Source organism: Ornithorhynchus anatinus, chromosome 4 (genome assembly GCF_004115215.2).
Source record: "Ornithorhynchus anatinus isolate Pmale09 chromosome 4, mOrnAna1.pri.v4, whole genome shotgun sequence".
Lineage (NCBI taxonomy): Eukaryota > Metazoa > Chordata > Mammalia > Monotremata > Ornithorhynchidae > Ornithorhynchus > Ornithorhynchus anatinus.
The window spans coordinates 33,996,289-34,022,858 of NC_041731.1; the positions used below are offsets into that span (position 1 = coordinate 33,996,289).

General features: G+C 46.1%; 1 protein-coding gene across 1 annotated transcript in view; it reads left to right on the forward strand.

Annotated features, from left to right (window-relative positions):
* The window catches only part of GPR107 (G protein-coupled receptor 107), an 82,787-nt gene that overhangs the window by 6,993 nt on the left and 49,224 nt on the right, over window positions 1–26,570 (forward strand). The window contains exons 2-8 of the mRNA XM_029064207.2: window positions 17,660–17,776; window positions 20,857–20,907; window positions 21,153–21,241; window positions 21,911–22,041; window positions 24,072–24,109; window positions 24,268–24,324; window positions 26,072–26,185. Of these exons, the coding sequence (XP_028920040.1) occupies window positions 17,660–17,776; window positions 20,857–20,907; window positions 21,153–21,241; window positions 21,911–22,041; window positions 24,072–24,109; window positions 24,268–24,324; window positions 26,072–26,185 (597 nt within the window). The remainder of the gene's footprint in view (window positions 1–17,659; window positions 17,777–20,856; window positions 20,908–21,152; window positions 21,242–21,910; window positions 22,042–24,071; window positions 24,110–24,267; window positions 24,325–26,071; window positions 26,186–26,570) is intronic.

Sequence of the window (26,570 nt, forward strand, 5' to 3'; positions counted from 1 at the left end):
TTTAAGCTAATACAGAGTTTGAAGTGTCCAGCCTTTAAATAAGGGTCACGCTTCTGAAGATCACCTGTTTTCCTTAGGAAGACAGTTGTTCAACCTCAACTGCTTATGGAGAAATTTATTTCCCACCAAATCAAGCATTTCCATTTTCTTGTATCCCAAGTGCGTAACACGAGGCGTGGCACATAGTGTTTAATACGTGCATGCAGAATAGTAATTATAAATATGTTGATGCTTTATTTCAAAGAGGAGATTTTTACCTTGGGAGTTTAGACCTTCTGAAGGTTGATTTTAAGTCAAACGATATCATTTTGATATTGGTTCCCATTTTAAGCTTCCTTAGAGCATATTGAAAAGATGTAATCGTAACTCAATAACAGAATCAGGATTTGTCTTCTTCCCTTAATGCTGATAAACTCTTGGCGGTATTTTTTAAGCAATGTAAATAATAATAATGTTGGTATTCGTTAAGCGCGTCCTGTGTGCCAAGCGCTGTTCTAAGCGCCGGGGTAGATACAAGGTAATCAGGTGGTCCCACGCAGGGCTCGCCGTCTTCATCCCCATTTTACAGATGAGGTAACTGAGGCACAGAGAAGTTAAGTGACTCGCCCCAGGTCACCCAGCTGACAAGCGGCGGAGCCGGGATTAGAACCCCCGACCTCCGACCAGAGATGTCATTGCATGATTTCCGTTCATATTTCTGTAAAAGCAAACACATTCCTAAGTGTTGACCTAAGGAAATAAAAATACTCTAGACTGAGTCATCCGGAAGCATACCTCTTTATCAGAGGATTGTTTTTATGTTCGAAGTAGTGGTGAAGGGACAGAAGAGATTGGATCGTTGTATTGAAATTCATAAATCAGATCAGGATGGTGACATCAGAATTTTTCATGGATCATTCCTTTTTGGTACAGTGGCATTGGGGACAACCTTGACTAAGTCATTTTTTAGTATTTGGTACCTCAGCCTTGCTCTGCCGTGTGAAAACATCTCTTTTCAACAGTGTTTAAAAGAGCGGTTTAAAACAGCGGTCGTATTCCTCTTCGCATTCTGATGTCCATTTACCATCTGACATTTTTAAGGAAAATAGCCGTTTTACTCATCTGATGTTTCTCTGCTTCTGATCTGCAGACTAAAATATTTCTAGTAAAGATTAAATATAGGATAGTGATTTATTTAGTTCTTTTGAGATCCTCGAGGTGTGAGCCTTGTATGTAATTTCGTGCAGGCAGCATTAAAGAAGGCAGGCAAAAAAAGCCTTGAGTTCTTCAAAAGAATGCTGCTACAAAAAGTGAAAGATGGCCATTTTAGTAGCATTTAATTGGAATTTTGGCATATGTTAAGGTGAGTTTAGCAGGAAGTGAATTTTAAACTTTGTGATTATTTTAACTAATGATTTTTAATTATTCAAAGCAGATACATATTAAGCTGTTCCTCCCCTGAAGGCTTATGCACAAGCTTTGAGACGTTCTTTTTTCCGATCCCCAGGTGCCCTCCGCCCCTTCCCGCGCTTACTGGTCTTATAGAAAATGCAGGTTAAATAGTAACTCCCCCAAATAGTGCTATATGCCATAAAATAGTAGAACATATTTGCAGTTTGATGACAATTCTTACTTTGCCCTGGTGTTAGGCTTGGGATTGTGGACCAGTGTGAATTTTTCCAGGCAGTGATAGAGCAAGAAACACCTAAAAAAGCAAGCGTTAATACCATTCTCAAAGAATAGTCTTTCCTCAGATTCCCCCCAGGAGGCAAGGAGAGGCGTGGTAATTTTGATTTTTCGAACGAAAACCCTGCCACGTACCCACCCTGGGAAGAAAACGTTACCTTGATGACTTGCGGACATCTGGGTCCCCTTGTCCTTGTCCGTGTTTCTGCCTTTGATCCTGCGACATCTGGAAGCTCTCAATCAATCGGTCCTATGTATTGATCGCCTACTGTGTGCAGAGCAGCGTGGCTTAGTGGGTAGAGTATGGGCCTGGGAGTCAGAAGGACCTGGGTTCTAATTCCGGCTCCGCTACATCTTAACTGTGAGATGTCGGGCAAGTCGCTTCTGGGCCTCTGTTAGCTCACCTGTAAAATGGGGATAAAGAGTGTGAGCCCCATGTGGGGCAGGGACTCTGTCCAACCTGATTAACTTGTATCTACCCCAGTGCTTAATGCTTGGCACGTAGTAAGTGCTTAACAAGTACCAAAATTATTACTATTATTATTTGGTAAGCGTTTGGGAGAGTACAATATATTCATTCAGTCGTCTTTATTGGGAACCTACTGTGTGCAGAGCACCGTATTAAAGTCTGATGGACAACAGAGATGATCCCTACCCAACAACCGGCTCACAGTCTGGAAGATAACAGATAACAATATAAGGGAGTCATCAATCAGTCGTATTTCTTAAGTGCTTATTGTGGGCAGATCACTGAACTAAGCGCTGGGAAGAGTACAATGCAACAACAAATAGACACATTCCCTGCCCACAGTGAGCTTCCAGTCTAGAGGATGAGCTTCCAGTCTGTTCCTTTCTCACAAGGAGCCTGCAGTCTAGAGGGGGAGGCAGATATTAGTCTAAATAAATAAATTACCATCTCCCCCAGGACCAGTTGTTCTGCTCTTGATTCCCCCAGCAGCCCTGATGCCTTTAGGCATCTTGCTTCTGCTCTGCTGCTTCTCCCCCTCTTGCTTCTGCCCTTCCTTTTCCTTACTAACCGGTCATCACCTCAGATAATAATAATAATGTTGGTGTTTGTTAAGCGCTTACTATGTGCAGAGCACTGTTCTAAGCGCTGGGGTAGATACAGGGTCATCAGGTTGCCCCACGAGAGGCTCCCAGTCTTCATCGCCATTTTACAGATGAGGTAACCGAGGCCCAGAGAAGTGAAGTGACTTGCCAACGGTCACACAGCTGACAAGTGGCAGAGCCAGGATTCGAACCCATGACCTCTGACCCCCCCCCAGCCCGGGCTCTTTCCACTGAGCCAGGCTGCTTCTCTAGATACAAGGTAATCAAGTTGTCCCCCGTGAGGCTCACAGTCTTCATCCCCATTTTACAGATGAGGGAACTGAGGCAAAGAGAAGTGAAGTGACTTGCCCAAAGTCACACAGCTGACAAGTGGCAGAGCCGGGATTAGAACCCTTGACCTCTGACTCCCACACCCGGGTTCGTTCCACTGAGCCACGCTGCTTCTGAGAGCTATCTCTGAGCTAATCGGAGTACTTGATGGTGACCCAGAGTCAACCTCTTTGATTTATTTTTTTTTAACTATGTACTTTACATACAGTAGTTGTAATAATTGTATTATTTTAAGCATCTTCTGTTTTCAAAGCGCTCTATTAAATCCGCTGGAAAAATGCACGCGTGAGAATTCAAACAGTCTTTGGTCCCCAAGAGACTCAAAGTCTAAGACTAAAAGCCGGGGGGACCGGTAGCAGATACAAGGACGAGGAAACGATAAATACACCAAAGCAGCATAAAGATTAAGGACAAAGATAAAATGCAAAAAAACTCAAAGAAGAGTAAGGTTCCATGGTTAAAGGAATGGACTTTCAGGCTCCATGAGGGAGGCAGACGTTGAAATGAATTCTGCCTATGTACATCAGTGCCGGGGGGCTGTGGGGGGCGAGGCGGAAGGGAGCGGGAAAAGAGGAAAGGAGTGTTTAGTCAGGGAAGGCCTCTTGGAGGAGGTGGGCCTTCAATATGGCATTGAAGGTGGGGAGAGTCATCGTCTGTCAGATAAGAAAAGGGAGGGCATTCCAGGTCAGAGGCAGGACGTCGTTCTCGTCTGTCCGTCTCCCCCGATTAGACCGTAAGCCCGTCAAACGGCAGGGACCGTCTCTATCCGTTGCCGACTTGTTCATTCCAAGCGCTTAGTCCAGTGCTCCGCACATAGTAAGCGCTCAATAAATACTACTGAATGAATGAAAGGACGTGGTGCACAGTACGTGTACTAGGCGCATCATAAGAACTCGATAAATGCCGTCGGTCGATAGCTGAGGAAACACTGTAGTGCTCACCTTGGGCCCGACGCTCCGCGTGGGTGTGCGCCCATTGTGTTGCAGGTGGTCAAGTGAATAATGTTGGAAGAGATGGTCCGCTGCTGCATTTATCCAAAACGTGCAGGGAACGGGGTCGCCAGCCCTTCGTTTGGAGTCTGGGGGTAGGTTTTCCCAGGACGGGAGGAAGAGGTGCGGGCCGAGGAGGGAGGAGAGGTGAGGAGGAGCGAAAGGTTTAAATGGAAGAGCTCCTCCGGCGCGAGTCCTCGCTGGCACAAGCGGCTCCCCTGGTATCCTCAGCGTGACTCGGTGGAAAGAGCCCGAGTTCAGGAGTCCGGGGGTCATGGGCTCTAATCCCGGCTCCGCCACCTGTCCGCTGTGTGACAGTGGGCAAGTCGCTTCACTTCTCGGTGCCTCGGTGACCTCATCTGCCAAAGGGGGATTAAAACTGTGAGCCCCACGTGGGACCACCTGGTCGCCTTGTATCCCCGCGGCGCTTAGAACGGTGCTCGGCGCAGAGTAAGCGCTTAACAAATACCACCGTTATTATTATCCTTGTGAGTAGGAGCCGTGCGCCGTCTTTGGCTAGCGCCCGGGCCTGGGAGTCAGAAGGACCTGGGTTCTAATCCCAGCTCTGCCACTTGCCTGCCGTGTGACCTTGGGCAAGTCACTTCACTTCTCTGGGCCTAAATTAATCCAATAGAGGTGAAGACCGTGAGCCCCGTGTGGGACGGGGTCCGCCTCCAACCCGATTAACCTGTATCATCTCCAGCGCTTGGAACAGTGCTTGGCAGATAGCGCTTACCGAGTACCATAATTATTATAATTATTATCCCAGATCCCTGCCACTGGATTAGGTGGGGGCGGGGTGAGGCTACCCCCTCAGTCGATCGGTCGTTTTAACTGAGCGCTTACTATGGGCCGAGCACCCGTGCTAAGCGCTCGGGAGAGTACGATTCGGCAGAATTAGCGGACACGTTCCCTGCCCGTACGGAGTTTACAGTCCCCTGGGGGTCCTGGAGCCTGGGGAAGGAGGGATTCCACTTCCACCCAGGATCAGGAACGCAGAGCTTAGAACAGTGCCTAAGTACACAGTGAGCGCTTAAATACCGTCGTCCTCATCATCACGGCCGTGGCCCGGTTATCGTTTTCCTCCTGTCGATGTGGGCGAGGTGAAACAGCCCTCTTGGATCTTGGCGTGGTCTCTTTCTGGCCCCGTGGGGTGGGGTGAGCTGGCATGTGGTCGTCCACCCCTGCCCATGTCTTTGCCCCTGCAGTGTCAGTCCCACAGGGGTGATACCCCCTTTTTACCCCAGTGGGGTGAGCGCCTGTGAGAGGGAAAACGGGCATCGAGGCAGAGCTAGAGATGTGCTTGTGTGTTTCAGTCAGTCGGTGGTATTTACTGAGTGCTTTGTGAGCGCAGAGCACTGTTCTATTCCCTTGGGAGATTACGGTGTTGTGGAGTTGGGAGACCCAATCCTTGCCCCTTGAGTTTACAGATCTAAGGGGGAGTGAAGTAAATCCAGATGAGGAAACGGCAGGATGGAAGGCTGAGGATGCGCCTGGAGGGGAGGGCTAAGGATGGAGGTAGAGCTCGAGATTCAGAGGCGACACGGGAGGGAGAACCGGGAGGGGAAATGAGCCCTTTGCCGGCGATTTGTAGTATGATTTGTAGTATGATTTTTAGTATGATACAAACGGGGAGGGAGTTCCAGGCCAGAGGCGGGACTTGGGCGAAAGGTCGGTGGCGAGATAGACCGGATCAAGGTGCAGTGAGCAGGTTGGCATTAGAGGAACGAAGTGGGCGGACTGGGTGGCAGTAGGAGATACGAAGGGGAGGGATGATCCTTTCCAGCCGTGTGCGTTTATGTGTGTTTGTGTCTGTGCGCTGGCATGTCCACAGGTTTCTGTCACTTGCTAGAAAACAATTCAGAGGTCATAAAAGGCGGGGCACAGTCAGCCAGGGGACAACAGGTGAGCTCTTTTAGTGTCTTAGGCAGAGCGTACTCTTTTAAGACCTCTAAATTGTCTATCTGGTGGCACCAAACCAGCTGTTTGTTAGTATTCCGTCTTCACAGATTATTTTTAGTTACTGTAAATAGCTTGAGTGCAATAGATTTCCTCACTGGGTTGGGCTAGTGCTTGTATATGAGTAGAAAAGAGTACATAGCTCTCTATAAATATGCTATAGATTTATTTATAAAGAGCAAGTACTGTTCCTCTTCTATTTTTCTGCTTTGGTTGAGAATAAAAAAAAATCACACTCTTATTCCGGAGTAAGGCAGCTTAAACTATTTGGAGTTATTTTGATTCTTTGGAAAGTACCACTACTCCATTACCTGATAATACGTTCGAACTACCTAGAAATAAAGCCGCAAACATCTACTTGAAACGATTTGTTGGTTTGCAAGCTTTTAGCATTTCTGATCTTGGTGCCCTTATTCAATTCATCTACTTTATATATTACGGCTAAAGGGGCCAAGGTCTATCAAAAGGGTGGTGCGAAACAGAGGATCGGGTGTTGGGTGAACTTCTTAGCGAAAGGGTCATAGAGAACCCTCTTCTCCAATGCTTTGGTTTTGGTTATCTTGGCTCTTCTGTTTTTTCTTTGTGAATTTGCAGTGATGCAGTTCTCCCTCCAGTTCCTTTGTAACCTCCTTTTTTTAATTTTTGAACCAAAAAAAAAAAAAACCAAGCCCAGGAAAGTCCAGTGGGAATGGCCGCCCTAGCCTGCAGGCATTTTCTTCATTCATCTCCCCTCCTTTGCTGAGTATCTGAATCTTCAGCAGGTCAAAACTGATGCGCAGGAATACCTCAGCGTGGGTATTTTCAAATGGAAGAAAAATAATGACTTCATTTTGTAAGTTTTCCTTTGTCAAAGACCTGTTAATACAAGTTCGTGGCTTTTCGAAAACACTTTACTCACTGATGATAATAATAATGGTGGTATTTGTTAAGCGCTTACTATGTGCAAAGCACTGTTCTAAGCGCATATTCATATTCACCCAGTTCTACAACGCAGGGATTGCATATTTGCACAGCACTGTATTAAGGAAAGGTCTTGCTGATGTATCACGCCTTTTGCCATGCACGCAAGCTGTTTCTTTCATTATCACAATATGTGGTAACCACATAATCTCATGCTGTTGGAGAAACATTCCCCAAATCCCTAACAGAAGTGTAGTCAAAATGCCTGGTGAAACAAGCATTCTGGCAGAACGGAGAGAAGACAGCTTTCAAAACCGATTTATGCCAATAACAGATGGCCAGTCGATCGTCCAGTTGATCTGTCAGTCACATTTATTTGAAACAGCGTGGCTCAGTGGAAAGAGCCCGGGCTTGGGAGCCACAGGTCATGGGTTCGAATTCCGGCTCCGCCACTTGTCAGCTGTGTGACTGTGGGCAAGTCACTTCACTTCTCTGTGCCTCAGTGACCTCAACTCTAAAATGGGAATTAAGACTGTGAGCCCCACGTGGGACAACCTGATTACCCTGTATCTACCCCAGTGCTTGGAACAGTGCTCTGCACATAGTAAGCGCTTAACAAATACCAACATTATTATTATTACTTTTTTACGTCATTTAAGTGCCACGTGCCGGGCACTGTACTAAACGCTGAGTAGATCCAAGGGATTCTGGTTGGACATAGTCCCTGTCCCTCATGGGGCTCACAGTCTTAATCCTCATTTGACAGATGGGATAGCCGAGGCACAGAGAAGTGAAGCGACTTGCCCAAGTTCACACAGCAGACAAGTGGCGGGGCCGGGATTAGAAGCCAGTCCTTCTGACTCCCAGGCCCGTGCTCTATCCATTAGACCACGCTGCTTCTCACTTAGTGTTTGCAGAACGCTTTGCAAAACATTTGGAAGAGTTCAGTGTAACCAAGGTGGTAGACACTTTACCTGCCCAGAGCGAGATTACAGACTAGAGGGGGAGATAAACATTAACAGAAATAAATTACGCGTACTTACATAAATGCTACGGGGCGGAGGGACGGGTGGATAAAGGGTACAACTCCAAGCTCGAGGGTGATGCAGAAGGGAGAGAGAGAAGAGGAACTGAAGCTTAATCGGGCAAGGACTCTTGGAGAAGATGTGCTTTAAATAAGGCTTTGACGGTGAGGAGAGTGATCATCTATCCTCTCCTCACCGTCAAAGCCTTATTTATATGAAGAATATATGAAGAAGTAGGGTGTTCCAGGCCAGAGGCCGGATGTGGGCGAGAGGTTGGCGCCCGATAGACAAGATCGAGGTACAGTGAGTAGGTTGGCATTAGAGAGGCGAAGTATGCAGGCTGGCATCTAGTAGGAAAATTGTAGTTGTCGATTGAGTTACGAATTAGTGGGCGGCTTTATCATTCATTCCACTCATCCGTCAACAACCGTTCTTTCCGGTGTGGTTCCCTCTTGCCTTTTAAAAGCCTATCCTCATCGTCAATCGTATTTATTGAGGGCTTACTGTGTGCAGAGCACTGTACTAAGACTGGGGAGAGAGTGCACTATAACAGAGTTGGTAGACCCGTTCCCTGCCCACAACAAGTTTACAGTCTAGAGGATGAGGGATGATGGCTTATAAATGTGTCCTTGCATACGTCTGCTCTCAGCCACTAGCGTTTTGTGCCACTAACCTCCCCTGTTAGGTTGTAAATTCCTTGAGGGCGGAGATCACGCCTCCTAATTCTATTTTACTCTCAAGTGTTTAGTACAGCCTCAGTAGGTGCTCAGTAAATACTGTTACTTGCCGAGGATCTCAAATCCCCTTTCGTGACTACTGTATAAATGTGATAGTCTTCCTCTGTAGCGCATGAACATTTCGTCGAGGCCCATGTTACCTCTTCACCTACTTTTTACACCCAACTGTGTCTTTCGAAGTCGTAGAGGCGCATCCTACGAAAGAGGCAAAGCCAGCCTGATGTATCGTCTTCATCCCCCGCCGTCGGTTTTTCGTTCATTCATTCAATAGTATTTATTGAGCGCTTACTATGTGCAGAGCACTGGACTAAGCGCTTGGAATGGACAGTTCGGCAACAGATAGAGACAGTCCCCGCCCACTGACGGGGTTACAGTCAGCTCACCCCCTCCTAGCTCGCTTTGCTGATTTTGTACTATAATCCAATCCGTGCGCTTCGTTCTTCCAATGCCCGCTCGCTCACTGCACCTCCATCTCATCTATCGCGCCGGCAACCCCTTGCCCGCATCCTCTCTCTGGCCCACATCCTCTCCCTTCACATACAACAGTCCACCACCCTCGACCTTCAGTCATGTTTATTGAGCCCTTCCTGTGTGCTGGGCACCGTACTAACGGAATTGGTGGACACGTACCCTGCCCGCAACGAGCTTACAGACATTAATAAATTACGGATGCGGACTTTAAGTGCCGTGGGGCAGAGAGGGGTGAATAAAAGGAGCCGATCCACATGCAGAGGCAGTGCGAGGGCGAGAGGGAGATGGGACGAGGGCTTTGACGGGGAAGGCCTCTTGGAGGAGGTGTCCTTTTGATAAGGATTTGAAGGTGGGGAGAGCGATCGTCCGTCGGACGGGAAGAGAGAGGGTGTTCCAGGCCAGGGGCAGGGCGTGGGCGAGAGGTTGGCGGCGAGATAGATGAGATGGAGGTACAGCGAGAAGGGTGGCATTAGGGGAGCAGAGTGGGCATTCATTTGATAGTATGTATTGAGCGCTTACTATGTGCAGAGCACTGTACTAAGCGCTTAGAATGTACAATTCGGCAACGGATAGAGACCATCCCTCCCCAACAACAGGCTCACGGTCTAATCGGGGGAGACGGACAAAAACAGGACATCATCACGGTAAATAGAATCGAGGGGATGTACGCCTCATTAAAAAAATAAATAGGGTAATAAAAATATATACAAATGAGCACAATGCTGAGGGGAGGGGAAGGGAGAGGAGGAGGAGCAGAGGGAAAGGGGGCTTAGCTGAGGGGAGGTGAAGTGGGTTAAGAGGGCATGTTGGGTTGTAGTAGGAAATCCGTGAGGTAAGGTAAGAGGGGGGCAAGGAGATGGAGTGCTTAAAGGCCAGTGGTGAGTTTCTGTTCGATGTGGAGGTGGATGGGCACCCCGCCTCCCAACCTTATTATAATTCCATCTCCATGAGAGCTGCCCCGATAACTTAATAATAATAATGTCGGTATTTGTTAAGCGCTTACTATGAGCAGAGCACTCTTCTAAGCGCTGGGGGAGTTACAGGGTAATCAGGTCGTCCCACGTGAGGCTCACAGTCTTAATCCCCATTTTACAGATGAGGGAACTGAGGGCCAGAGAAGTGAAGTGACTTGCCCACAGTCACCCAGCTGACAAGTGGCAGAGCGGGATTCGAACCCATGACCTCTTACTCCCTAGCCCATGCTCCTTCCACTGAGCCACGCTGCTTCTCCCCTTTCCCCTTTTCATTCCCCCTTATGCATCACCTGCGCACTTGGATCTGAACCCTTTAAACACTTGATATTCTCCCCCACCCTCAGCCCTATAACACTCCCGGTACGTATCTGTCGTTTATTTTAATATCTGCCTCCCCTCTAGACTGTGAGCTCATTGTGGGCAGGGACCATTCCTGCTGACTCTACCGTATTGGACTCTTCCAAGCACCTAGTACAGTTCTCTGCACACAGGAAGTGCTCAATAAATATACTTTTATGGTGTTGGTTAATGTTTACTGTGTGCCAGTCAGCCTGCTAAGCACTGGAGGTAGATACAAGCTAATCAGGCTGGACACAGTCCATGTCCCTCAAAGAAGTCACAGTCTTAATCCCCATTTTACGGTTTACGTAATTGAGGCACGGGGGAAGTGAAGTGACTTGCCCAAGGTCACACAGCAGATAGGTGGTGGCTGCTTTTGGCCAAGGATTAAGACATTTATAAAAAAAACCTGTTTTTTGAAGATCCTATAAGGACTGGAAAGGTTTGGCGTAAGATGTTGATAGCAGACTACTCTGTCATCCTGATGACTGTTTATCTCCCCCAGCGCTTAGAACAGTGCTGTACACATAGTAAGCGCTTAACAAATACCAACATCGATTAGACTGTAAGCCCGTCAAATAGCAGGGACTGTCTCTATCTGTTGCCGACTTGTTCATTCCAAGCGCTTAGTACAGTGCTCTGCACATAGTAAGCGCTCAATAAATACTATTGAATGAATGAATATTATTATTATTATACGGGCAAATCGGGTTGGACACAATTCCTGTCCCATGTGGGGCTCACAGTCTCCATCTCCATTTTATAGATGAGGTAACTGAGGCACAGAGAAGCTAAGTGATTTGCCCAAGGCCACACAGCAAACAAGTGGCGGAACTGGGATTAGAACCCATGACCTCCTGACTCCCAAGCCCGTGCTGCATCCCATTTGCCGTGTTGCTTCTAGACCGTAAGGTGTAGTCTGTAAACTCTAGACTGTGAGCTTGTTGTGGACAGGGAATGTGTTTATTGTTGTACTGTCCCAAGTGCTTAGCACAGTGCTCTGCGCCCAGCAAATACAATGGAATGAATGAATAAGTGCTAAGGTTGGGTGTAAATACAGAAGTCCCAGGAGCGTCTTTTAGGTTGAAACAACTTGGGGTGATGGGGAAGGCTTCCTGGAAAGGGTGGGCTTTTAGGAGGGCTTTGTTTGGTTATGAGCTGTGGGTGTTGCTCATGCCTAATAATCTTGGGGTCTCACCTAAGAATTTTCTGCAGAGTTCTTCTGCCTTCCCTTCTGACACTAGAGCAGTTTCTCATTTCTATCTCTTCCTGCGAGCTCTACCACAGAGATACAGCAGTTTCCTCTTTTTTAATCTGATGAAGCATTTCTGCGTCGAATGCTAGTCTGATTTTTCCCGTCTCTCCATCCCCGTGTATGCCCGTTTCTTAAAGCGCAACCACCATTTGGGACTTGAAGCCTGCAGAACTCTAGGGTGGTTCACCACATTTTCAAGGGTCAGACCGATCTGCAGCCAGGGAAATAAGTGGTGGAAGGGAAGGTTGTGGATGGCTGCCAGAGTGTGCCGGAATTCAGGAATAAGTAAACTTATTTATCTTCAGTAAAGCTGTAGGTATTGGCTTTCCAGCCAGGATCTGGCTTGTTTACCAGTCTGGGCATTGAACTAAAAACTCCCTTTCTCTGGGATTCAAAAATGAACTTTCTGTTTCCCGTTTTGTCACTTGTTAATTCCATTAACTGAAGCGGAAAGCTGTACCTCTTTACTCTTCCTGCACTAAGTTATTCGTCTGACCCCTAAAAAACCAAAATAACACAGTCCCATCATTTAATGTTTTACAGTGAAATGGCTCTAAATGGCGTTTATTTCAGGTTATTTTTGGAGAACACTCTGTTAGGAAGATTTGTTCTTGGGATCTTATTTTCTGAGAGCTGTGTTTTCCATCCGTGACCACTTAATATCTTTCCATCACCTGATACCATTTATTGAGCAACTGTGACCAGGATCAAGTGCTGGCCAGGACGCAATAGTCGTCAACCCTGCCTTCCAGGAGTTCGCAGTCTAGTTGGGGGGAGGGAGAGAGGCAGACACATGAATTTATTAATGGGGAGGTAATAGTAGTTGTATCAGATAGGTACCTCAAAGCACTGTAAGTGTTACGCGGGGTTGTGTGTACTTAAGTATTTTGATGGCAGGGAAGGGCTGAAATGGCATTTGGAAGACGTGTAAAGCGGGGAGGGTAGGGCTTAGCTGAGGAAGGTCGCTTGAAGGAGATGTGACCTCAGAAGGGTTTGCTTGCAGACATTATTTGTGTGGCACAAAATCCCTTTTATTGCAGTGAAACTGGGGGAAAATGCAAACATTTCCACTATGCCTGAAATACCCAAACATTCGTCTGGTCTCGCCGTGCCTTCGTTTCCTCTCCCTTTTTCCTCCCATCTTTACTCTGTTTCAGTTTGAATCACAAAAGCAGTGTGGTCTAGTATGAAGGGTGTGGGCCTAGGAGTTCTTTTTAATCCTGGCTCTGCCATGTGCCTTCTGTTTGCCTTGGGCAAACCACTTTTCTATGCTTCAGTGTCCTCAGCTGCACAAGGAAGGCTCCAAAACCTCTCTCTTCTCTCTCCTGTTTAAACTGTGAGCCCCATGTGGGACAGAGACTGTGCCCCACTTGATTAACTGGTGTTTGTCTCTGCCGGGTCATCGAATAGTACTTAACACATTATAGGCACTTGACAGATACCATAAATAGTAAACAAAATAATAGAGTTGGAAGAGGCCTTTGAAAATCATCAGGTCCAGGCCCCTGCCTCAAGGCTGGTGAACACATTAGCCATCCAGACAAATGACTGCCTATCTTTCCTGAAGTATTTCAGGCATGGAAATTTTACAGGCAGTTACCTATCTTGGTAGCTCAATCTGGTATTTTGTCACAGAGTCTAAAAATTCTCTTTTATGCCTAGCTGAAATTGCTCTTGCTTAATTTAAACCCGTTTCTTCGGTGGCTACTTAAGTTACAGGCTATAATTTTTCACATTCCTTCCTTAAGCATCATGTTTTGTGTTGTAAAACACCATTCATTGATAACTATAATGCATTCGTCATTCAGTTGTATTTATTGAGCGCTTGCAGTGCAGAGCACTGCACTGAGTGCTTGAGAGAGTGCAATATAACAGTAAACAGACTCATTCTCTGCCCACAATGAGCTTACAGTGCAGAGTAGGGGAGACAGTCATTAGTATAAATACATAAATCACAGATATGTACGTTAGTGCTTTGGGGCTGGGAGGGGAGATGAATAAAGAGAGCAAGTCAGGGCGATGCAGAGCAGATTGGGAGAAGAGGAAAGGAGGGGGCTCAGTCAGGGAGGGCCTCTCGGAGGAGATGTGCCTTCGGTAGGGCTTTGAATGGCCAGGGGAGAGTAATTGTCTGTTAGATTTGAGGAGGGAGGATGTACCAGGCCAGAGGGAGGATGTGGGCGAGGGGTCGGCGGTGAGATGGATGAGCTAGAGGTACAGTGGAGAGGTTAGCAATTGAGGAGCGAAGTGTGTGGGCTGGGTTGTAGAAGGAGAGAAGCGAGATGAGTTAGGAGGGGGCAAGGTGGTTGAGTGCTTTAAAGCCAATGGTGAAGAATTATTCTTTGATGCAGAGGTGGATGGGCAACCACTGGAGGTTTTTGAGGGTGTGCTGAACGTTTTTGTAGAAAGTGATCCGGGCGGCAGAGTGAAGTCTGGACTGGAGTGCAGAGAGGCAAGAGGCTGGGAGGTCTGCAAGGAGGTGGATACAGTAATCCGGGCAGGATAGTTGTGCCTAAGTTTTTTATCATTTTAATTATAGAAATAGTTGTACCTAAGTTTTTTTATTATAATTATAGAATTAATTTAATTTAATTGTGAAAAATCTACATTCAAAGAAATGTTAACCCATTGTTCCTCTTGATATTGGCCATCTCTGTTTTTTCTAATAAGCCCACTTCTTTTAAAATTAAGGACAGTTTGTCTTGTAATCATCGTGTCCAATGCCACGTGCCTGTGCACAGATCATTTCATTGGATGCTGGGGTATTCTGTATCTACCGAGGCTTATATTTTTGGTCAGTATTAATCGTGGTATTTAAGTGCTTATCACGTGCCAGGCACTATTCTAAGCACTAGGGTGGACACAAGCAGATGGGGTTGGCCTCAGTCCCTGTCCCATGAGGGGCTCATGGTCTCTATCCCCATTTTACAGATGAGGGAACTGACCTTTTTTTTTTTTTTTTGAGGGGGATATTATTTACGTGCTTACTTTGTTCTCCTATGAATCGATGCGTTATCACGGCAGGAGAATTTGCATACGCTGATGAAGCTTAGAGCTGTGCCGTGTAGGGCAACGCTTAATCAACGGTCTAAGCCGAAGCGTCAAAGTCGATTCGCTTGTGCTGGGCGTCAGCGGCATGGGAAAGAGTCAAAGGCGGTTGATCAGGTGATCAAAATGTTGATCAAAGACAAGAGCGGAGACCCAAGTTTTCAGGGCACGGAAGAAGGCATTGGTAAACCACGTCCGTATCTTTACCAAGAAAACTCCATGGAGATGCATACTAGAATGACTTAATGACAGAAGATGGGGTGTTCTGAAGAGGGTGGGCCTTTAGAGTCGCTATGGGTCGGAAACAACCTGACGGCATTTGGAAAAAAAAAATGTGCCAGGCACTGTACTAAGCACTGGGGGATATATAAATGGAGAAGCAGCATGGCTCAGTGGCAAGGGCCCTGGCTTGGGAGTCAGAGGTCATGGGTTCTAATACCGGCTCCACCGCTCGCCAGCTATGTGACTTTGGGCAGATCACTTCACTTCTCTGTGCCTCAGTTCCCTCATCTGTAAAATGGGGATTAAAACTATGAATCCCACGTGGGACAACCTGATCACCTTATATCCCCCCCCCCCGGCACTTAGAATAGTGCTTTGCACATAGTAAGTGCTTAACAAATACGACCATCATTATTATTATTATTACAATTGAATCCGGATGAACACAGTCCACATCCCACGTGGGTATCTCCGTCTAAATTCCCCCAGTTTACAGGTGAGGTAATCGAGGCACAGAGAAGTGAAATGACTTGCCCAAGGTCACACACCAAGCAATTGGCAGAGCTGGGACTAGAACCCAGGTCCTTCCGACTCCCGGACCCATGCTCTATCCACTAGCCCGTGCTACTTTCTCAGTGCCCAGCATTACATTTACTAAGGGTTCCTTACTAGAGAATGCACAGTACATAGTTCATTCCTGCCGACTCCCTTTCAGACGTGGATTGACTTTTCTTATCAGCCAGACATTAACGGGAGACTGGGATTCTGAGTACTTCCTCACTAAGGTATCAAGTGTTTAGAAAATTTACCCAAGTAAGGCATTCCTCAAATTATGTTTTCCCCCAGGACTCAACAAATTGAGGGATTTGGATTATTCATCAAAGATGATCAATCAAACAGACTGTAGGAAAAAAGCAACTCCATCAAACCCAGTGAAGGAGAAAGAGAAGTGCCTTGTACTCAGTTCCTTCATTAATCAGTGTACGCTCAGGAATAAGGGATTGGAAGGTGCCTGGAAAATAGTGGTGATTTGTGGGGGGTTTTTATATTGCCATTACTTGGGAGCTGAATTTATCATTTGGATCTGAAACTAAAACTGGTTACCACTTTTAGCTCTAGAAAATGAAAGTTCACAATCCTAATTTTAGCACTCTTTCGGTTATCTCCTCTTTTGAAGGAGAAGCAGCGTGGCTCAGTGGAAAGAGCACGGGCTTTGGAGCCAGAGGTCATGGGTTCGAATCCCAGCTCTGCCACTTGTCAGCTGTGTGACTGTGGGCAAGTCACTGAACTTCTGCGCCTCAGTTACCTCATCTGTAAAATGGGGATTAAGACTGTGAGCCCCACGTGGGACAACCTGATTCCCCTGTGTCTACCCCAGCGCTTAGAACAGTGCTGTGCACATAGTAAGCGCTTAACAAATACCAACATTATTATTCATTCGATCGTGTTTATTGCGTGCTTACTGTGTGCAAAGCACCGTACTAAGTGTCTGGTCATCGACAATCCAAAGATTTACCCACCTCTCTCCCAAGTGGGAAAACCGCTCTGTACGCTGAATTGAGAATCGCATGGGCTTTTATGAAAAAGCAATGTGGCGCTCTCGGACAGTCGAACCGAACCAGGTAGGGGGGCTGGATTCAGTTGAAGTATCTGAGAAAATCGGTGCCACTTTTTCAGAAGAGCCCAAATGATTCCAGATTCAACCGGGAAGCTACAGAGTCGAAATGTATATTTTGGATGTGTGTGAGTGAGAGAGACGCGCACACCCCACACACTCCCCTCCCCCTAAGGTAAGAACCGTATCAGATCAAACAGTGGGGCAGATCAATACACCCAGTTCTCCTGTAATATGGAGGCTGCATTCTTGGAGAACCTGGTACTAAAAGAAATTCGCATTAGAGGACTCATCTTGTGCCTTTATATGTGCAGCAACCATTTCATCCGACACTGCTTCGTGATGTATCCAGAGGCACGGAAGACTATTCCCTAGTTTTGTGAGTGCTCTAGCCAGAAGGGGTAGAAAAAAAGTCAGGTTTCTGCAGAACCGAGAGTATGTTTCGTTACGGAAGAGCGTGGCCTAGTGGAAAAAGGGTGGGCCCGGGAATCCGAAGTCCCGGGTTCTAATCCTGGCTCTGCCACGTGCTTTCTGGTGGGTGACCTGGGCCTCGTATTCCTCACACCTGTGAAGTGGAGATTCAGTATTTGTTCTCCTTCCTAACTTAGACTATGAGCCCCATGTAGGGCAGGGATTGGGTCCAACCTGATTTAGTTGTATCTACCCCAGTGCTTAGAACAATGCATGGCACAGAATAAGTACTTAAATACAATAATAATAATCACATAAATTTTTCTTTTTATCATTTTGAAATGTCGAATTTGGGAGGGGGGAAATCACCCTAAAACCAGGTTGGGATATTTCCTCGAAAATATGAAGGACTCTAGTTCATTATGATTCGGGTGAAAACCGAAAGGAAACCGTCAAATGAAATTCTCCATCCGATTCGGTTTTCTGCCGTGCGGAAATGGCAGTAATCTTCATAAAGAAATAAGGGATTTTTCCATCTTCCCGACGCTTAGGTGATTTCCATGAGATGGACGTTGTTTCCCGAGCCACTGAGCCATCCTAGGCTTCAGGTGAAACCGATCATCTCATAGCTGTTCACAATTTCCTTTCTAGGATGATGTGAGGCAGAAAGTTCATCTCAACACCTTTGGATTCTTCAAGGATGGATTCATGTCGGTCAACGTCAGCAGCCTTTCAGTGAGGAACGAAGAGTCTGTTGGCAAGGACAGTGTAAGTAGGTGGGGCTGAGGTCTGAAATGTTTCTCACTCGTGTCCCATTTGAATGAAATGCAAGGGTAAAATCTGGAGGCATTAAAGTCAAAACAGATGTTGGTGCCCATCGTGAATTCCTGCTTAAGTAACAGGTGGAGTTATTCTTGAATGTATTTTAGAATATGTGCTGTGGAAGTCACAACGATGAATACCTTACCTAATCTCTTTTCTTATGAAATTAATGTTTGAAACTCAGTGGGAAGTCATGGAAAGGGGAAGAAGGCCCCCAAATGATATTTTGGCTGGGCTTTTTTTTTTCTTCTTCCCACTTTGGGATTGTGGTTGGAATTAAAACAGCAAGTGACTGCCTGACTCCGTGGAAGGAGCAGAATGTCACATGAGGAGGAAATCTGGAGCCAAGTGCGGCCCATCCTGGTCTGTCTCCTCTTATGCCTATCTTGGCCCCAGGTCAGCAGAGGCACAGAAGAAGTGCTCAGCATTGAGCTAGAAGGAAGATGCTTCCCGGGAAATGCTTGCAACCCCTTCCCCCCCCCCCCCTTGCCATTCCTCCTGCCATTCCCAATCCCCTCTCTCCTCCCCAGCCTGAAGTGGAAAGCCGTACGTTCCAGGGGGGTGTTCAAAGCTTGATTCACACCCCAGCTTGACTTGGGGTTTAGATGACCCAATCCCGTCCCGGGGACTCAGGCCATCTGTGATCTCAGGACTGTCCCCAGCCTGGGAGACCCTCCCCATCGGACCCTTTCCACCCTTGAGGAAGCTGGTTGGAAGACGAGGGAGGGGTCACCGCCTAGAGCAGTGGTGCAGTTCTTTTTCACTTTTAATGGGACTTGTTAAGCACTTACTATGTACCAGGTACTTTTCTAAGCGCCGAGATAGATACAGGCCGGACACAGTCCCTGCCCTCACAGTCTTAACCCTCATTTTACAGATGAGGTAACTGAGGCCCAGAGAAGTGAAGCGGCTTGCCCAAGGTCACACCACAGACAAGTAGCGGAGCCGGGACTAGAACCCAGGTCCTTTTGTGGTCTAACCACTAGGCATACTGCTTCTCCAGTAGGCGTTGGAGCAAAAACGTGCTGAGCCAGAATAACCTAGTACCAGAGAAGAATGCCGCTCACAGTGGCTTTGGCTATCGTATCCTACAGCTCCTGGAATTCAGTGGTAGGACTTGATCCTACAGCTCCATCTTAAGCCAGTTTTGGTAGATCTTGGGCCACTGCTTGAATTTCGGGCATGTTGCTGCCTTTGTGCACTTGAACCTGGTCTTTAAACAGGCTTCTGGACACCAGTAGCCCAAGGAAATGCCGTAGGAGCTCCCGTAGTCTTCGAAAGAGAACTGGTGCTGAAGTCCCTGAATCAGTTTTACCCTAGCGGGTTGGAACTCTACCAAGAAGAACTGGGTCTTTGGCCTATTCTGCCCTTAGAAGTTCAGTGACATTAATCTCAATACAGTTTCTTAAAGTATATGCCTATAAAATTTGCTGTTTTTCTCCCCCTGAGAAAAAGGTCAGTTGTCACGTTACAGATGCTCGAAGAGCTCATTCATTTCTCGTAGAGGATGTATGTGGGAAGTTATATTTCTTTTGTTTAGAGAGAAGACCGCTTTCAAATGTTTATTATTATTGTATTTGTTAAGCGCTTACTATGGGCCAAGCACTGTTCTAAGCACTGGGGTAGATACAAGTTAATCAGGTTGGACACAGTCCCTATCCCTCATGGGGCTCACACTCTGAATCCCCATTTTATAGATGAGGTCACTGAGGCCCAGTGAAGTGATTTGCCCAGGGTCACACAGCAGACATGTGGCGGATCTGGGATTAGAACTCAGGTTCTTCTGATTCCTCGGCCTGTGCTCTATCCACTAAGCCACACTTGATTCGTTGTGATGCTGAAAATGGAATTGGATGGAAGGGAGGGGACTGCAGGTGGATTCTATGGAGAGTGAGAAAGCAGGCTGAAGGGAAACGCACTTCAAAGGGAAAAGGTCGTAAATGGAACTGCCAGGGGGCAACTGAAGCTATGGCTTCAAGCTTCTGAGAGTTGGGCACGGGGAGCGGACCGGTGGCTTGGTTGCCCCAGCATAGCTTTGCCAAGGAAGCCCAGATTTTTGGGGGAACAGTTCTGATAACATCCAGACCTCTGGACCACAGATTTGGGAGCTCCCAGTGTTCAGGTTTCTAACAGTAGAGAAACATTAGAGAAGCAGTGTAGCTCAGTGGAAAGAGCCCGGGCTGGGGAGTCAGAGGTCATGGGTTTGTATCCTGGCTCTGCCACTTGTCAGCTGTGTGACTGTGGGCGAGTCACTTCACTTCTCTGTGCCTCAGTTCCCTCATCTGTCAAATGGGGATGAAGACTGTGAGCCTCACGTGGGACCACCTGATGACCCTGCGTCTCCCCCAGCGCTTAGAACAGTGCTCTGCACATAGTAAACGCTTAACAAATACCAACATTATTATTATTAACCCCCCAAACTACAAGTCCCAGGAGTATAGTCCCATAAGCCTAGCTCTGTCCCTGACCTTCCACCCTATGTCTTTTTCGCAATTGTGTCGGCCTAGACAGAGAGCCGCCCCAAGCCAATCCATTGTCCCAGGCCCTCCAGCCCAATTGGTCACTCTGGGGTAGGATTGGGGGTGGAGGAGGGCGAGAAGCAATATATCCACAATCTGCAGGAAGCGGCTGGGCCCCTGGACTGCCACTTGCTTCAAAACGGATTTCAATTTAAAGGTGGAACGAAACTCTAGCCCATTGGCTCTTTGGGGTGCATAACTGGCAGGGCTCCGTATGTTTTACATCCAAGTCCGGCTGTGCTCTTAGCAACAGCCTTCCCAGCTCCAGGCTGGAGTTGTTTTCCATGGTACCAAGGTTCTGACTGACTGGTAGATTTTTATTCCTCATTCTTTGCGTAGCTGGCCGATGTCAATGGTTTTCTTCCACCAGACCCACAGAGTTAAAAAAAAAAAATGATAAACCACTATCCACATCCTTTGCCTTGCCTTGTAGCTGGAGGGGTGTAGACTAAATTGTGAAAATCTAGAGGTCAGTATGGATTTTTATCTGTTTTTTTCCTCTCTTAGATTGGATTTAGCTTGGATCGGACAAAGAACGATGGATTCTCCTCTTATTTGGTAAGTTTTCAGAGCCAATTAAGAGTGACCCCCCTCAGTTAAGATCTGGGAACTAAGACACATTACTTGAAAAAGAGGGAGGAAATTAGGTGTGACTGTACAGGAAGTACTTGAAATTCTGAGGATATAAATTTCAAAGGTTTGAGTGGAGAAACAGTGTCCGAATTTGCATGTCGAATGTCAATTGTTCATATTCCAGGACTCACCGGAATCTAAGGATGTGCTTTTTACCTCTCCTTTCTCAGGATGAAGATATGGATTACTGTATCCTTAAAAGGAGTTTGAGCCCGTCGGCGTCCATTACTCTTTTAATCCTAGACTTTTCACAAAATACGTAAGTAACTCATGAAAAAATTCAATTTTGTTCTGAGACGGGGCGGGGGGCGGTGACATTTTCACAGCCGAATATATGTATATTTTAGTCATTATTGACTTCTCTAGCCCCTTGGATGAAGCGCTCTGTAATTGTTTCCTGCCCTTTTGCTAAAAGAAAGAAGAACATTTATTTTCATTCAGTTTTTTGAGTGATGGTCCCAACAAGATGGAATTCCAATGACTTTCTCTAGTAGTCTTTCCAAATTTAAATCTTGAATTAATATCATGTGTTCTATCTCCTGCCACTTCTCCTCCTTCTCCAGAAAATTTGGAAGTAGTATTGTAGAAGGAATAACTTTACAAAGCAATGTGTGAAACCAAATATTTGCTGCATTTAGAGAAGCAGCATGGCCTAGTGGCAAGATCACGGGCTTGGGAGTCAGAGGTCGTGGGTTCTAATCCTCTCTCTGCCACTTACTAGCCATGTGACTTTGGGCAAGTGTGCCTCGGTTACCTCATCTGTAAAATGGGGATTAAGTCTGTGAGCCCCATGTGGGACAAGCTGATTACCTTGAATCTACCCCAGCTCTTAAAACAGTGCTTGATACATAGTTAGTGCTTAACAAATATGATCATTATTATTATTAAGGTTGTTTTTGTTTTTCTTTTTCCATCGATTTGACTGAAGAGTAAAAATGAAGTCACCTCCAGAAGCTGGCACCCAGTTACCTAAAATTATCTTCACAAATGCAAAAGTTTATCAAGATCTCAGTGATCCCAAGGATCCCTTGGTGAATAATCAAACTCATGAAAAACAAGGTAAATCTGCTTCGTCCAAGCAGCCTCCCCCAGTATTGACTTTACGTATGGCAATTATGAGTGTAGCTCTGATAGATATGTACAGGTTGAAAGGTGGTGGTTGATTTTTGTTGTTGTTGTTGTTGTTAATAGTATTTGGTATTTGATAAGTGCTCACTCTGCGACAGGCACTGTATTAAGTGCTGGAGTAGATATAAGCTGATCAGGGTGGCCACAGTCCATGTCCCACATGGGGCTCACAGTCTTAATCCCCACTTTACAGAAGAGGTCACCGAGGCAGAGATAAGTGAAGTATCTTGCCTAAGGTCACACAGCAGACAAGTGGAGGAGCTAAGATTTGAACTCAGGTCCTTCTCACTTCGAGGCTTGTGCTCGATCAACTCGGCCACACCGCTTCTCAAATGCCAAAAGCTTACCTTCAAATGCCATCCTGGGCCTGGAATGACTTTCCCCTCTTAGACCTCTGCCAAGGAGTCACCCTCTCTGCCTTTGAAGACCCCTCAAAATACCTCTTTCACCCAGACTGCCTTGGTAAAGTGAAAGTCCACTGAGAGCATCCCGTCCTGTGGCCTAGTGGATAGAGTACGGGCTTGGGAGTCAGAGGGACCTGGGTTCCAATCCCGATTCTGCCACTTGTCTGCTGGGTGACCTCGGGCAAGTCACTTAACTTCTTTGTGCCTCAATTCCCTCGTCCATAAAATGGGGATTAAGACTGTGAATCCCATGTGGAACATGGACTGTGTCCAGCCTGATTTTCTTGTATCCACCCCAGTGCTTAGTATAGGGCCTGGCAAAGAGTAAACCCTTAACAAATACTATACTAATAACGATAGTAATGATATTATTATTCTCCCAACTCTGTGCAAGACACAACCTTAGATTCGTCTCAAAACTGGCTCATACAGTAAAGCTTCATCTGCAGTTTTTGTGTTCTTGGAAAACACCCTGTCTTGAGACAAAGAGAAATAGGGGGCCACGTTCACACGTTTTTCATAATTTTTTATGTGGCTAGTAGAAATACCTGTTTTTTGAACAGTTGAGTCTGTGTCTGAATAAATCTGTTTTCCCTTTGGCAGCAGTAGAGGAGAAAGGAAGGGAGCAGGGCCATGAGAAGTGTATAGTTATTTTAGAAACTGCATCTTGTTAAGAGAATTCCTACATTCCTGGAGAAGCATGTAGACCAAGTTTTATTGAAATCCTGATGGGTCTTTGCTTTATAGGAGAGTCTCTTATAAATATGTTACTGTCACAGTTTGGCTTTTATCTCTGTGTGCAATCACCTTGTCTCCTATCAGACATATCTAAATACACATAGCAATGTAATTGTTTTAGCATATCATTCCCAAAGAGTAGGGTTTGTTCCAACATGCCCTGAATTTCTCCTAGAACTGCCCTAAATACATGAGGGTTCTAATATTATTTGATGATTATTTTTACTTGTAGGTACCAACCGTTTTCAATGACTAGTTCTTGTCATTTCCCAAGCCCATATTTTCCACTTTTGCCTTCAAAAATTGTACAGTTATGGGCCTGAGGAGCTCAAAGTCCTGAAGGCAACTGACCTCATTCTTATTTTCTTGACCCCAGTCAGCATGACACAAACATTTGGAGTGGGGAAGGTGGCTTTTCCAATTTTTTTTTCCTCCTAAATTTAAAGTCTTGAGTTGGGGGTGGGTTTCCCCTTATGTAATAACCCCCTTTTTAGGCCCCTTCTGACCCTCATCAGAGTGGGCTAAAGTCTCAGGCTGGATTTACCGTTAGACCAATAAGGTGGGCGTGGAAGAGGGAAGGGAAAATTTGCAGGATAGCTAGTCCGTGGGGAAAAATCTCTTTCCCTCCTGCCCCCTTCCAGATTTGGGGAAGAACACAAACATGGAAAGCCACAGTTCCCCTATGAATTCCTCTCCCAGGGTTGATGGAATACCGCTTGCCTATATCAATTTTTCGTGGATCTAGTAATAATGCGAACTGAAATGTGCACCTGAGCTGATCCAGGCAGTAATGTGTCTAAAATCCTTCTGTGTCTCCAGATAGTGGGAGGTCCATGCGCAGTACAGAGGATTTACAGGTAAGAGATCTAACACGTGTGTTCAGGGTAAGGAAAAAGGGCAGAGGGAATGTTTTTAGAGGCAAATTTAAGAGGGTAGAAAGCGAGGGATAAAAAGTTGATTTTTTTTTTCTTTTTCACAACACGTGCACTTCATTTGCCTCTTCTTTGTTTTCCAGACCTCAGCAGAGCAAACCTATTCTGTTTATAGGAACAAAGGAGCCATTTCATTTCAGGTAGGAATTCTCTATTAAGCTGGGTCTAACTGCTGTATCAGTGGCATTGTAAGGTTTATCTCTGTTTTAAGAATGAAGTGCTCTGCACACAGTAATCGCTCAATAAATAAGATTGAATGAATGAAGTAAAGCTTTTCCTTCCTCTGGAGGAATGCTGCCTGAGACTTCTCCTGGCCTTGCCTCTTCCTATAGTCCCTTGGGTTGAATCAAGTGCCTTCCTTGCTCCTGGAGGAGAGCCTGTCTTCAGATCTTGAGAAGCAGCATGGCTCAGTGGAAAGAGCATGGGCTTTGGAGTCAGGGGTCATGAGTTCGAATCCCAGCTCTGCCACTTGTCAGCTGTGTGATTGTGGGCGAGTCACTTAACTTCTCTGTGACTCAGTTCCCTCATCTGTAAAATGGGGATGAAGACTGTGAGCCCCACGTGGGACAACCTGATTCCCCTGTGTCTACCCCAGCGCTTAGAACAGTGCTCTGCACATACTAAGCGCCTGACAAATACCAACATTATTATTATTATTATTTTAAAATCAGTGAGCCTGCTTTCTGTTGATGTAAAAGTTTTATTTGAAACTCCTTCCAAGAACAGTAGACATGATGCTTTTTTTACATTTCAGAGGCTGTGGCATCTGCTTGATAGGGTACTTCAGATAGAGAAGCACCGTGGCTTAGTGGCAAGAACCCGGGCTTGGGAGTCAGAGGTCGTGGGTTCTAATTCCAGCTCTGCCACTTGTCAGCTGTGTGACTTTGGGCAAGTCACTTCACTTCTTTGTGCCTCAGTTACCTCATCTGTAAAATTGGGATTAAGACTTCGAGCCCCAAGTGGGACAACCTCATGACCTTGTATCTACCCCAGCACTTAGAACAGTGCTTGACACAGAGCAAGCGCTTAACAAGTACTATCATCAGCAGCAGCAGCAGTACTGCAATCAGTCAGTCAGTCATTGGTTTTTATTGAGCACTCACTATGTGCAGAGCACTCTACTAGCATTTGGGAGAGTACAATACTCTCAACCTTCAAAGAACCAGTATTTAAATGTCATTACTTCCAAGGAGCTCACAAACCAATCAACTCATGTTTGCCTCCCCTTCACCTTGAGATTTTAGAGTAGTACTTGTTAATAATAATGTTGAGTATTTGTTAAGCACTTACTATGTGCAGAGCACTGTTCTAAGCGCTGGGAGAGATACAGGGTCATCTGTACACAGAGAAGTTAAGTGACTTGCCCACAGTCACACAGCTGACAAGTGGCAGAGCCGGGATTCAAACCCATGACATCTGACTCCCAAGCCCGGACTCTTTCCCCTGAGCCACGCTGCTTCTCTAATTATTGAAAGTTCATTTTTGACATTGTTATAAAATGTCTTTCTTACTTGGTATCCACTGATTGCTAGGTTTTCATCGATTTGTCTTGCACCGTGACTTTGGGATTTACATCTCAGCTGGAGCATTTGTCCTCCGTATTTTCCCGTAAGCATCGAAAGACAGCACTTTTTAGTTTTCTCAGGGCTACTCTGTGGCCAGTTTTGAAATCAGAGTAATCTTGATGAAGACTGTCAAGGCTTTCTTTTAAAAGCCCGCCTTGCAGGGTATTATTTAGAAAGGAAATTTTCTTTCAGTTGCGTCTTGGGAATAAGGGATTATGCTTAAATTACTGTTTGGTTACACATTAGCACTCTTAATGTTTTAGCTTGCAAAATTCTACCTTCATGATTTTAGCATTTAAAATTGTATTGTCTTCATTTTCAGTTTTCTTTCAATATCAGTACTGATGACCAAGAAGGCCTCTACAGTCTTTACTTCCACAAATGTCCTGAGAGGGACAAGCAGAAGAGTGACCAAAGGTTCCCTTTCAGCCTTGATGTAAGTGTTGTTTAATTGTGGATTGTCCTGAAGATATCCTGAAGTAGTGTAAAAGCCTGACGAGAATGATAATCGTGATAATTATGATACTTGTGAAGCAATTTACTATGTGCCAAGCACCGTTCTAAGCCCTGGGGTAGATACAGGTTAATCGGGTTGGATACAGGTTGGTGTCTCCCCCGCCCCCTCCCTTCACCTCCCCTAAGTTAAGCCCCCTTTCCCTCTGCTCCTCCCCCCTCCCTTCCCCTCAGCACTGTGCTCATTTGTATAGATTTTTATTCCCCTGTTTGTTTTGTTAATGAGATGTACATCCCCTTGATTCTATTCATTGCTATCAAGTTGTCTTGTTTTTGTCCGTATGTCTCCTCCGACTAGACTGTAAGCC